Source organism: Panthera tigris, chromosome B3 (genome assembly GCF_018350195.1).
Source record: "Panthera tigris isolate Pti1 chromosome B3, P.tigris_Pti1_mat1.1, whole genome shotgun sequence".
In the NCBI taxonomy this organism is placed as follows: Eukaryota; Metazoa; Chordata; class Mammalia; order Carnivora; family Felidae; genus Panthera; species Panthera tigris.
This window is the reverse complement of record NC_056665.1, coordinates 48,403,227-48,417,512: the sequence shown is the minus strand read 5'-3', so window position 1 is coordinate 48,417,512 and position 14,286 is coordinate 48,403,227. Positions and strand designations below refer to the sequence as shown.

Sequence of the window (14,286 nt, the reverse complement as noted above, 5' to 3'; positions counted from 1 at the left end):
ACATGGAAAAGCAAAGGTGAAGATAATGCAACAGAAACCGAGTTCTTAAGAGTTCAACATTTTTTAGAACATTGAGCCACTGAATGAAACTCTGAACCTCCTATCTTCAAAATTAAGCTAAATGTCTTTATGGTTGAAGCCAGTGTTAGGTTTTCTGTTATGTGCAGCCCAAAGCACCTCAGATACACAGTATTTTTCCCCCAGATTTTATCAGTTCACTATATCCACTAGTTGTTTTGTTTACCTGCTCTTATTAAAACAGCTTTTTGTTACTGAGAATCCTAACACACCTATTTTTTAAGTCAACATCTAGGTAGTTCATTACCTTTATTTAAGTGCAGATTGCCTTTCTTAGGATTAGTTTCATTTTCTTCAAGTACTTTACAATTTTGGTTTGTAGGCTCATTTTGTGTAGGAGTCGTCCTGCTTTTCCCTCTCCCATTCTCAATCGCTACTCTCTTCTTTCCTTTTATAATTGCTTCTACCACCTGCCCAGTCATGGCTACAGTCCTGTAGTGTTAGTGGGGCTGTCACAGATCACACGGATGAACAGCCTGTTTGGCTCAGGTCCCGGCTACAATATAAGTTATATAGCCCCAGGCACTGGTTGTTGATGCAGTTATTTCAAAAGAGTGTGGAAACTCCATCTCAGACCCTGGTTTCATTACTCTGTAGGAGTTAGGAGTTGAAATGTCTCTTCTTCTTCCTTTTTTGAGTTGAAATTTCTGTATGCTTCTTTCTGATTCCATACCTACAGCTCAGGTTCCAGTTTACAAGTTCAGTGTGTTTTGTATTTCTGGCTCACCAAAATGTCGATGCTGCTTTGGGCACACTTGTGCTTTAGAATTTTCTCCACTTTTTTCCTACTATACTTCTATTCAAAGCTTCAAAAATATACATACCTAGGTACTCCACAGACTAGCACTTTAAAGCAAACATTATGTGAACGAGCAAAAGCAAAGATGTTTGGGGATAACATAAAGCTCCGTGCTATTTACCACTCATCAGTAATAAATCCTAAGTGAACAGCAGAGTTCTGATGAATAAAATGAGACCTGTGTATCCTGTTGGATTAATAACAGAGAGAAGATTAGCAGCCCTGTTCAGCCTTGTGCTGATTTTTATCCATTTCTATGAATTTCATGAGATCTAAGGAAGAATGGCATCAGGTCTGTTTGAAAACGGCACACTGCCTATGTAAGATGGATCCCACAAATCACCTTAAGACCCAGTCAGTTTAATATAAAATGTTTTTAATTGTTTTTGAAAACATTTAAAAAACAATTTTTGAGCACTTTCAATAAAAAAAGAGAACTGAAATGCTACTGCAATATTCAACTACTGGAGTTTCAGCAGGTACAACAGACAACAAAACACTGGGGAAATCTGACTTTTTGCACTAAATGAAAACATGAAACAGGGCTTGTTTTTTGTCATTTATGGTGTAGTAAAGCACATTATAGTACAAGACTATTATATGAACCTCAGATGCACTGCACAAAAAAAAAAAAACAAAACAAAACACTTTCCTTCTTTTCAGTTCAAAAGTCAGTGCTTATTGCAATTATATGCAAAATTATTTACTTCATGAAGTCTTATCATGATAAACAGTATGAAAAATGTTTTAAACATGAAAACAATGAAAATAATCTGAGAAAAGAACATAGTCAACAATAACTAAGCAGAATTAGTCAACATAAAAAAGTAAATAACTCGTGAATAACTATGCTTGCCTGGTTAACACTGAACCAGTTTCAATACAGCCAAGAAAAAAAAAAGTGGTTACAGGAATACCTAGTACTGTACAAGATAAGTCAATAACACTCATGCACATTTTGTGATCATGTATTAACATGGTGAAGCAAACTAAACTTAATTCTTCCTGCTGTAATATTCTCATGTAAGAGAATAAGAAATAGAAATATCTCATTGAGATCAATGCACATTGCTACATAAGACAATTTTATCTGTCACTTTGATGACATTTTGTCTTTTCATAATGAAACACATTTAAAAAGTTTAATCTGTGGACTGTATTGGTTGCATTTATCCTAAGAGATGTGCCTACCACAGGTTCAACAAATTTAGTGCAATATATGAACCCCAGAAAGTTTGCTGGACGAATTCAGCCAAATTTAAAGTGTTTGCTGCAATACTGTACAGAGGGTTAAAAATCCTCCAGTCTTTATATTTTTATAAAAAAAGATTTCCATTATTTTTATATTAGTAGGAAGCTAATAATGTAAACAAGGGATTAGAATGGCCTCAAAATCTCCTTTTCAGAGTATCTCATCTAGAAAGGCTCCCATCATTTGTTGAAAGAAATCACACAGTTTCCTTTGGGTATTGCATACTTTGGTGTGCAGTAGTGCTGTGTCTCAATGTACAGTGAAGAAATAATTAGCATCAAGAAAAAATATCTAACAGATCATTAAATCAAATAACAGCAAACACACACAAACGCCAATAACTAGGACATATCAATATATAAACCTCTGAGCCAACCCTAGCACCGTTTATTTATCAAAATATGTTAATACCCTACCTTGCAAATTTATTGAGCAATGAAACCTTATTAAATTAAACCCTTCATCACATTTGTTAAATATTCATTGATTGTAGTCTTCTCATTGGCTTGCTAATTAAGGTAAAGGAAAGCTTAGCTAGGCTCAAAGTAGCATAGCAATGGTTTAATGTTAGCTTTAAAAACTTAATGGCAATTTTGAAATCTATTTGAAAGAAATCCTAAATTCACTCAAACGGAGCGGACTAGTGAGCAGATTTGTGTCAACAAGAAATTCATAAATAATTACTCATAAAACAAAATGGGAGCCAAACAGAGAAACATTTTAAAACAAATCCTGAGTGCTTCTTTTGCAATTGTGGTTATCACAATAAATAAATTAAGCATGTAATAAAATGCTCCTCTTCTTCAAGTACTATTGATGTCCCCTTTAGCAGAGACATAAAGATTTGTGGCTTCAGACCTTAGGTGGCGAAATGTTTGTTTGTTTGTTTTTTATGTCATCTCCTTCCTGTTTATTTGGATCCCATGATCAACGTGTATTACTATAGTCAGGAGTGAAGGAGTCAGTCACTAAATTGAGGACTTAAGAATATTATAATTAAAAAACTTCAAATTAAATCTTAAATAGAATTTTAATATGTGCAGGTAGCCGTTGTGATAGAACTAAGAAAATGCTTTTATTCTTTCTAAATTCCCCTATCTCAATTTCCAAACAATAAAACATAAAATGTTTTTTCTAACATGCTTGTATTTATCCTAGTAATAGATTCTACAATGTTTGGAGTTCTCGTGTGTGCGCGTGCACTCACACGTGTATGCAGGTCTCTGTGTGTGTGCTGGCTCCATATTGAAATTAAATTTTAAAATAAGACTAATGCAAAGTCACAAATATAAATGGCTACTAGTTTTTCCTTTTAAAAATTTTAGTGCAGCTTTTGCTTTCCTTAAATTAACATTTAATTTTCCATTATTTTCTCCTATTTAAGCCCTTCAAAATGCAGGTGCAAATGGTACTGAAGTCCCAGAAAGCCCTACGGAGATTTTGTTCATTCTACAGTAGCTCTATGCTTCAAGCCTAAATACCGATAATAACCTGAATATTATCCCTGTTTCAAGGAAGACCTTCTTCTCTACAATTTACCTTAGCTATGATTTCATATCTAAAAGATAATGCCAACAACAACAAAAAAATAGCCTATATCTAAAATCAATGGTTTCCTCTACATTCTGTGCAGATCAACTGATGAATTAAAACGAACTTACACAAAATAAAGATCTAGACTGCTCTTGTAAAAGCTGGTTAGTCAATTGCTTACTAGCCAACAATGTGATTACATGGGGCAACATTATAAAATTTAAAACCTAATACTTGTTCTCCTACAGCCTACTGTCTTCAGAAACTTGTTAAGAACTGAGGCAAGTCTAACCATTTCCTACTGAAGAAGAAACCACTTCTGCAGCAAACTCTTTTAAAATGTCACAATTAATAGTTAAGTGTTTCTGCTGCGGGAGGCACTTCCATTAAGACAAATACAATACATATGTCTTTAGATACAGTGTGCTACATATTATAAAACACTATTTAACCCAACATTTCAACAGTAGGATGGTCCTTGCTTTCTATCCACTCAAAACCTGATGAAGTCATAGAGCTCATGGATTCACTGCAAATTTGTTGAAATAATGGGTCATTCTTTAATTCTTCCAGTGTAGCTTCATCATCTTGTCCCTGCTGACGCCCTGGATCAAACAGTAGATTTGGGTCTAAAGTGTTCAAATCATTGATGCTGCCTGAGAGCTCAGAAGACAACCTGATGTCACTAGAGAAATCAGACGCAGTATTAGTGAGATCAGATGCTACCTGACCTACCAGCTGCTGGTTGGATTGCAAGCTGTCTCCACTCAACAGGTCTTTAACAGTGCTATTGAAATCTAATTGTTGCTCTCCGATTTCTGATTGTGCTTGATTATCTTCAGGAGAAAAACTGATCTGATCGGTGCTATTACTTTTAGTGAGGTAAGATGGTGTTTGGAATTCATAAACAGAAGTGCTGGAATCGATCATATTCTGTGGATTGGCACTAGGAAAAACAGTGGAAGTTTCCAAAATCTGAGTGAGATTCATCCGGGCTGTGTAATTGGAGGGCAGGTTGTTCATGCCCAAACCTCTTACTGCATCATCATTGTCAGAATCAAGTTTACTCAACAAAACACTGGTTATTTTTTTACTGTTTGTTTGCTTCTGAAGAGCATTCGGGAAGGCTGTCTGCATCATGACCGTCAATGGAACTGACTGACTTCTTTGAGCTATGTTGTTGGCACATGCATCTGTGTGAACGTTTGTGAAAACGTGAACTTCTGGGGTTACTGGACTTCCAAAGGGGGTCACATTAGATCGGGGGATATTAGATACTGGATATAGGGTGCTTCCACTAAGATTACGTTGGCGATGAACAGCAGGGCTCACACTCCGGCACCTGAAGTTGCTGCTGGCAGATGAATTAGTTCCTTTATTATCAAGAGGGGCAGGGACTGCAAAACCCTCCTGTTTGTTGGTGTTACTTACAGTGGCACCTTGATGCTGCACAGGAGAGACAGGAGTCAAACGACCAAAATGAGTGTCATGATGTCTGGATTGAGACTGGTAAGACTGTCCAGGCACAGCAAAAGCATGAGGTTTCCTGAAACGGTCTTCCACTAGTTCCTGATAGCTTGGGAGAATGCCATGGCCAGAAACTGACGAATTACTAACCCCACTATACCCATTATTCATCCATTCAAGCTTGGTTTTGTCAGGGTGTGTGGCCATGGGTCTTTGCATTGGTTTCACAGGACTGCTTGAGATAATGCTGGCATCATGATACGCCATACTGGAGCTTATTGGGGTAAATGCAAACGGATTCCTGCATTCAACAGGGCTGGGAGGGACACTACTGCTGCAGTTAGAATGTGGAGTACCAATGGGTGTGTGTCGGCTACTTCCTAAAGCACTATCCACAGGTGTAGTCTGGGCTAGCCTGGAACAAGGGCTCTCCCGGGACAGACTCTGAGACCCAGCAATCATTTCAGATGTTGGAGTTGGGGTTGGGGTGGGGGTGGGCGTTGGAGTAGGAGTGGGTGTGGGTGTGTGGATCGGAGTGCCATTGCTATGGATTGGATGGTAGAAGTGGGTACTGGAGGCATGAGATGACATTGGAGCTCCTGGAGTTACTGACTGACTCTGAAGGGCCATTCCCAAACAGTTACCATAAGAATGAGAATTGTTCATTGATATCTGCTGCTCCATAAGCACCAGCTCTTCCACAATACTATCTTGTGTAAGCTCATCATCGAAAGGAAAGTAGCTTTCATTTGTCTGGGAAACAGAAGGCTCAAACTCTTTCAGTTCAGACTGTAGAGGTAACTGATCTGAAGACTGTGCTTGTATTTGATTCAAAGAAGATTCTTGTATCTGGCTATGCAGCTGCTGGGTATATGTATCCTGTGGCATTCCTTCTAATTCCCAAACAGATTTCTCTAAGTCATTGATATCAGAGTGCTCAGGAATTGTCATAACACTGATATCTTGTTGTTGTTCACAGCCGGCAGATATAAACTCAGAATCCTTACTGACCTGTTGCCATTCGTTTGAATTAAAGCTGCCATCTGGTTTTGAATCACTGTCCAAAAGAAAGACATTCCCTTCAAGTTTTACTTTGATATCTGGAGATGATGATGGTGTTTGCTGTTTGGAAGCTGAATCACTAGCAATGAGAGCAGAATTTAAGGGTCGATTTGCCACTATGTGTGAATTGACATTTATTGATACCTTGCTAGGAATCTGAGCACCGGCTGTTGAACTTTCTATTTTCCCTGAATGTGGAACCTTTTGGTCCTTCTCAACACTGCCTGGTTTCTGACCTTCTATGATAACTGCAGAAAGCTGTTCCACAATTGGTTTCTTTATGGGAGGCACCTGGGACTCTTGCAATGCAGAAGACAGTCGCTTTCTTGGACTTTTAGTGCATAATTTAGGGTCTTTATTTATTGAGTCACCATTAGCTGGTGAGCTGGTGCTGGTGAAAGTTAAGCTCTGAGTGGCAACTGAGAGAGTGATAGTGCTTTGATTATTGCCTGTTGAAGTGCCTGGCGGAATTTCATTACAGCGACTTTTACATTTGGTCCTCTGGTCACAGACCTTAGTTGCTTTTACTTCAGTGACACCTTCATTTGAAGGTTTTTGCACTACTCCATCTGGATTACTTTTCTGCCCCAAAAGGGCACTAGGTGTTGTTTTGGGAGCTTTTGCCCCATCAGAGTTCTCTTGGCACTGTGCAGGATGCTCATCTGATGATGCTTCAGGTTCCATTTTGACTTCTACAGCAGATGATCCCCCGGTGCTGCTGGTCCTAGATCCAGGAGACTGAAGTGATACGACAGAACCATTCTTGATCTGTGGAATGGTCCTTGATTCTTCTGTTGTTCCTGTAGCACTGTTTACTGAGGCAGAATGTTTAAGAGGGGCACTACCGTTGCTGGGTGTGAGAGATATTGCTGTCATTTTCACCACATTTAGAGAACTCATGTGTGAAGTGGGCACAACAGCGGTTTTGATGGGACTGCTAGTAAAGAGGACAGTAGTCGGGGAGCGAATGGTGAGTGCACTGCTGTTAGCTGGTTTGGGTAAGATCTGAGGGTAGCGGTGCCGGGCAGAACGATCCCCACCAGGACTGGCTGGAACGTTCTGAGGAGTCTTTGGTGCCTGTTTCACAGACTGCATGTGCTGAGTGACCACTTGGACATTGAGGGGAAGAACTTTGCCGTCAGAAGAACTCATTGGGCTTGGTGAAGTTACCAATTGCCTGGTTCGCTGGACCTGTTAAAAGGTGGAAAACAAAAAAGTCAGATTTAACGAGTCTAAGATATAAACAGCAATTCACGTATCTGTATAGTATGAAGGCATTAATAAATGTAATGCTAAGAAAAAAAACAAAACAGTTCCTTTCTTAGACGAGAGTTCTATATATGTATGATGTTAGACCAGTACCAGACACAGAAATATTATAAAAAATGCAACACAGTGCAATATAGTTATCAAATAAAAATATGTAAGAAAAACATTAAGATACTTTTCAATAAACAAGACTAAAAACTTCACATTTGTGATGAATACTTGCCAAAATAATCATTTTTAAGGAGGTGATAGGAAGAGATGACAAAATCTTGAAGAAACATGCAACTATAAAGGTATCTACCTTTGGGCCAAGAAAACGACTCACTCATGGGGGAACGGTGGGGGAACTGTCCTGTAAATGCATCTACCTTGGACATTAGTAATTAAATCACTGTGGATAAGGTCTCAGATAAAACTACTGCCTCCACAAATTTTCTCTATAGTGAATAGCATAAGAGTATGGTTACCAGGTATACTACGTTTTATTTTTTATTTATTTTTATTTAAAAAAAATTTTTTTTAAGGTTTTTTATTTATTTTTGAGACAGAGAGAGACAGAGCATGAACGGGGGAGGGGCAGAGAGAGAGGGAGACACAGAATCGGAAGCAGGCTCCAGGCTCTGAGCCATCAGCCCAGAGCCCGACGTGGGGCTCGAACTCACGGACCGCGAGATCGTGACCTGAGCTGAAGTCGGACGCTTAACCGACTGAGCCACCCAGGCGCCCTAGGTATACCACGTTTTAATGACATGATAATGATGATGATAAGAAAAACAAATTTGATAAAATATCTCAACAATACCATCAATAATAACATAAAATACCACTTTGTTGTAGCATGATGCACTCTCATTTAAAAAAAAAATTTTTAATGTTTATTTATTACTGAGAGACAGAGAAAGACAGAGCATGAGCATGGGAGGGGCAGAGAGAGGGGGAGACACAGAACCCGAAGCAGGCTCCAGGCTCTGAGCTGTCAGCACAGAGCCTGACATGGGGCTCGAACTCACAAACCGCAAGATCATGACCTGGACCTGGACGCTTAACCGACTGAGCTACCCAGGCACCCCATGCACTCTCATTTTAAAAGCCCCTTTATCATAACCTCAGTTATGTGAGATAGAAGACTATAATCTCTATTTGTTAATAAGGAAACGGTCTCAGAATAGCTAAGGGAGACTTGTCCAAGGCCCTATGTCCAGCAAGCCATAGCCATAAGTCTACATTAAAGTTTATCAATATGTATTACAACTTTGCTCCATTTGAATGTTAAAAAGAAGAAGAGTTTAAACCAAAAACCAAAAAAACTTTGCAACTGATCATCTTGGCTTAGCTAGGGATGAACCAATTCTGAAAACGACTCCTCTTTAACATAAAGCTCTGACTGGTTATGTATGCATACTGCGCATGTCTTGAATCTCTGTATTTTCACTTATGTTCATTTTATACCTTGCTTTGTAATCAACATCGTATACTGTGACTAAAAGACAAATGACTGAAGCTGAATATGTTTGTGCTCACAAAATCAATTTGTACTGAATCTATACCTATAATTGCCTCCTTCTTATGTACCATTTTTTTTAAGTTTCTTTGTTTATTTTTTTACTGAGAGAGAGAGAGAGAGAGAGAGAGAGCGAGCACGAGAGCATAGGGGATGGGGAGAGAGAGAGGGAAAGACAGAATCCCAAGATCCTAACCAGGCTTCACAGTGTCAGTGTGGAGCCTGACACGGGGCTCCATCTAAGGAACTGAGAGATCATGACCTGAGCCAAAACCAAGAGTCAGATGCATAACCAATTGAGCCACCTAGGCACCGCTCATGTGCCCCTTTTAATTAAACAAATGATCTCCCACCATCCCAGTGAGGTCAAACACTTATTTAATGATATTACCGGAATGGGACTAGGGACAGCTGCCACAACGATACCAATAGGCTGAGGAGAAAGGATTGCAGGATTTCCATTAGAAAGATTAGTCACTCCATTGGTTGTAGCGCCTTCTGGTTTTTTTGCTGAGGATTCTCCTGGCAAAGGGGACTGTAGTTTTTGTTCTTGCTGCTTCTTCTGAATTTTCCGTTGCAATTGCTGTTTAGCATCAATAGGAGAAGGCAAAGTCTTCACCTGAGGCTGAAAAGAATTACTCTCAGCTGTAGGTATAAAAGCAGACGGCTGGGTAATTCCTTTAATTCCTGAAAATAAACAGGAAAGAAAGCTAAAATAAATACTCTGTTTTATAGAAGGGAGTTACAACTCAATTTCTTTGAATATGTAGCCATCTACTGGACAAAGCAACCAAAACCAGCAAATTTTAACTCACAATCTCTTAATAAAACATAAGGGTTACACTTTCAGTTTGTAAGCATTTGTCAGTACTGTTTTAACTGACACCTTAAAATATGGTTCAAATGAGGTGACAGTTTCAATTAAATCAGCAATAACAAGATGAAGGTTTTGAAAAGAGTAGTAGCTATGACATAAATATGCAGAAGCTAAGATAAATAAATGCCAAGGGAGCAGGTTTCGCATTTTATCAGATGTCAGAAATTTCCTTCCACCTTCTCTAGAAATTCATGCATTTTCATGATTTAAATATTCAGCCTATAAGGGGTATTCAATAAATATTTGCTGAAACCGTTCATATTTAGAAAAATGTGTACAGCAAAAACAAGTCTTTAATTCTACCAGAAATTTACAAAAAGAGGGACTATTTTAACTGTTCCTATACAATTATTCCAGTATGACATAGGAGAAATAAGCAGAGCTTCTGAATAAAACTGAGGTTAAGATATTTTAAAAAGTGTCACTGAGAAAACTTTTTAAAGCAGTAGTAACAGCAACAGTGAGAAAAGACGAATGATAAACAAAGCAAGAGATAAATTTTAAGGACTGATGATGTGATACAGTTAATTTTTTAAAAAGCTCTTTTCATATTTAGGGTGTAGCATTACAATCATTAGAAACTAAGCTGTGGTTGGTAAAAACAGCGGAGAGCAAAGGGGAGGACCACGCCATCCTGCTGGTACACCTTGCCTTTCCCTTCCCCAGCCTAGTTTCTGCTTTTCATCAGCAATTTGGGGAGGGGGAACAGGACGGAGAAAAAGAAGTGACTGTAAACTTTTTCCCACATGCTCACTCCTCAAAAATCCCTCATCTTTTGATCACCTTAGTGCCAATTTTTCCTCTTCAAATCCATCTCAGACTGTACTGCTCCCTCTTGGCCCCCAGCCTCAGCTCTGGCTTCTCAGCACCTGCACCCAAAAGCCTCTGCCAATGGCTCAAAGCTCAGATGTCTCCCTCCTGCCAGGGTTTCTGGACAGGAATGATTTCCAAGCAGCTGACTTACAAAAAGGACATTTGTAACACAACCTGTTCTTAATATGGAGACTATTTTTATAAAAAACCAAATTCACCTTCAAACGATTGAACATTAATCACTACCAAAGGTATTAAATTAATTAAATTAAATTAATACCAAAGGTATTAAAAAATATGGCAGTGGCTGAGAACAAAATTTTAAGTCTAAAAATGCTCTGAGTAATGATATAATTAATTGCTAAAGTAACAACTTCCCAAGCTATTTTCACAAAGTGAAACATATTTATACATGAAATTTTTAGTATTTTTGCTTAAAAACACATCTTTCTTTACACTTCTGCTTTAAAAAATCATTCATCCAATCATTCACCACTTCTCTCAGTCAGACTTTGTGAAAATAAGGAAGGAAGAAACGTTTCATGTTCCATGATACCTACCAAGTCCTCAGCTTATTAAAGTACTTATCTGGGTATCAGTAGAGGCAGGAGAAAGAGAACACGGAAAGTTGTAGGGCCCATTATCTTTTAAAACCTCATTTTGCCCGAAGAAGACAGTATAGTAACGTAGCCAACCTGGGCTGTGAGACCTGACAAATCAGAATTCAGATCCTGGTCCCACTACTTATCTGGCAATGGATAAAATTACTTAACCTTCTTAAACCTGTTTCCTGATCTGTAAAGTGGGAATGAATATCACATGCCTCCCAGGACTGCTGGAGGGAAGAAATGAGGTAACATATACAAGCTATCTAGCTAGGTAAGGCTACCCAAGCACTCTCCTGCTCATATGTAAGCGAACAGATTTAAGTCACAGTTCACAATCTAGACAGAGAGAATCATGACAAAGCTCCGGTAAGAGATTATTTTGAAGTGAGTCCTCAATTGACAATAAAATGAAAGGACAGAACAATTATACACCCCTCCCCCAAATATGTAAATCTTCTGATAAACATAAACTGAAAGGAAGACAATTGTTAAAACTATTAAAATTTTTAAAAAGTGAAGTTATTTAAGGAACTGTAATTCTGGCTGGGATGAATCTATTGTAGATTTAAAATTGTTTACACTTAACAATCAGAAGAATCATCTCTGGAAAACAAGTTTCACATTAATATATTTTTCGCAGAAGTTATAATTTCCTAGAGTAATAACAACTTAGACTTTTCCTTAAGTTTATAAGGTATGACTGAAATGAGATATTTAAAAATTGCATCAAAACAGATACTTTCTTACTAATTTAGGAAAGAGTCGTTTATTCCAATACTTCCTAAAACTGTCAAATGAAAAAATCCCTATTTAAACAAAAATACTCATTTGAATATATATTTTTAAAAAATCACTTTTGCTATTTTATAATAACGCTACTATCATCTTATAATTTATATATTTTATAACATTTAATAATATTTTATAATAACCTAAGTATTAGTTTCTAAAGGAATCTAGCAAGTCATTTAAAACATTTAATCTTATCTAATATTTATTAATTTAAACACACATATACTTAAAAGTACATATTCTTTGAATTTTAAAATAGCAATAAAAATATTAATGGAATATCAACTGGGAAATCTTGAAAGTTTCATGTTTCAGCAGGGAAATGTACTATAGAAAAATAAACTATAGCTTTAAGCTTTACAATGAAATGACTATAATTACTACTATTTTTGTTGGCTCAACAAATCCATCTGAACTTAGTGCTAAGTGAAGTGACAGTAAACTCACACAAACACTAAAAAGACAAAGAAGTCCTCTGGTGAAACTCTTCTTTTGCTATCAACTCTAAAATATATTAATATCTGTCAGTTTTAGCTTATTAACGGTAATTTTGTACCTGGTGGTGCTGCTGCCATTACCGTTAGAGCTGCCATCGACTTAGTGCCTATATAATGACTTTTTATAAGGAAGCGGGCTAATTCCAAGACCGTGTCAAATGGCTGGCTTAACACTTTCTGGGCCCATTCACACACAAGACGGCAAGCAGAAGAGATAACTTCCTCATCAATATTTTGAAGCTGCCCAGAAGGTTCCGCTCCTTCCAACTAAATGAAGGAAAAAGGAAAAGTTAATATAAAAGAAAACTCAGAGAAATTAAACTGAAGCACATCAAAGACATGTATTCTTAATTAGAAGACGCAATCTATATCTGTCGGGTCAAAGTCATATAAAATGCCCTGCTGGCAGGCATATAAGAGCCTTGCAAAGAAAAGGCCTATCCCTATCCCCACCAGGGCACAGTTACCAGCAGCACTATGAATACAACATTTAAATGGTTGTTAAACATATATGAAGGCTAAGAGATATTGTGAATCTTTCTAAAAGCCTCTTCTGACATCAATAAAACAAACTATGCCACTAGCTATATATTTTGTCTTCTTTATACTTTTGGCCACCCCAAGTCTTTTGTACACCAAGGTGGTATTAGATAAATATATAAGTAAATCAAAAAGGAAAAAAAAAGACATTCATACTATATATATATATATTATCCTACACCTTAATCTCCCCTCTTGACAACATACCTATTGTCAATATATATCATGGATGTATCTAGAAACCAGTTTTGATTTTTGTTACCCCTAATTTCACGAGCCATGTTGTCACAGTCAGATATTTTAACATTTTTCAGCCACTGTTAAATTTTTTGTCTTACATATTTTGTAAAAGGCATAGTTCCTGGTCCCTGGTTTTATCAAAAGGAGACTATGCAGTATCCTTTTCAATGCTGAAAATAAGGCATGACTCTACTTAGTAAAAAGAAAAGGCAGAATTCTTACCCCATCTCCAGTTTTGTGAAAATCAAGATTGGGCAGTGTTGGCATGTGAACAAAGGCTTTTTTCCTTAGTCCACTGTAGCAATATGTAATAAACAGTTAAGGTCTAAAGCATTCTAAATTAAATGAACTGCTTATATAATTAGCATTTGAGAAGTAGCCATACATAAGAATACAATCAACATGAGATAACAACTACTTTCAGAGTTCCTCGGTAAGAGCAACCATAATATTATAAACTCAGGACACTTTCACTCTTTTCAAACTGAAATAGTCTGCAGAATGTTACTGTCTTAAATGAAACAAAATCATTTTCATCTGTTATAAATTTTATGAATAAATGTTCCTAATAGGCTGTGCCAACCACCAGCAACAAACAGGTCAGAAGGAAAGGAATATCCAGATGGAAACCTGGCACACCAGAGGGAAACTTTAGCCCAGGGCACTGGGACAAAAACAACTCTTAAAGAGTGTCACAAGGGCTTTAACCTTTTCAGTTCTTTTTCCACTGAAACACACAGGATTATCACCTGTAACATGCCAAAGACCCATCAAGACATTTTTGTTTGTACACAGGGAACAATGATGGGTCATGCAACAAGTGGCTAGAGAACACCTGGAGCAGTGCCCCTTCCCTCCCCTTTCCTCTCATCTCCACAGGAGTGAGCTTCTGTGCTTTGAAAAAGACCAAGGGCTAAGTAATGAGAAATAATGTTTTTCTAATACAGAGACCCTCTAT

At 37.6% G+C, this 14,286-nt stretch overlaps 1 protein-coding gene across 3 annotated transcripts in view; it reads right to left on the bottom strand.

The window, feature by feature from the left end:
* Positions 1-1,255: 1,255 nt before the first annotated feature.
* Positions 1,256-14,286, bottom strand: part of RFX7 (regulatory factor X7) — a 133,622-nt gene continuing 120,591 nt past the window's right edge. For all 3 annotated transcript variants that reach the window (XM_042988797.1, XM_042988796.1, XM_042988798.1), the window contains exons 7-10: positions 13,551-13,635; positions 12,608-12,815; positions 9,353-9,648; positions 1,256-7,382 (exon numbers count right to left, since the gene is read on the bottom strand). In XM_042988797.1, coding sequence (XP_042844731.1) covers positions 4,110-7,382; positions 9,353-9,648; positions 12,608-12,815; positions 13,551-13,635 — 3,862 coding nt within the window. In that variant the 3' untranslated portion in view covers positions 1,256-4,109. The remainder of the gene's footprint in view (positions 7,383-9,352; positions 9,649-12,607; positions 12,816-13,550; positions 13,636-14,286) is intronic.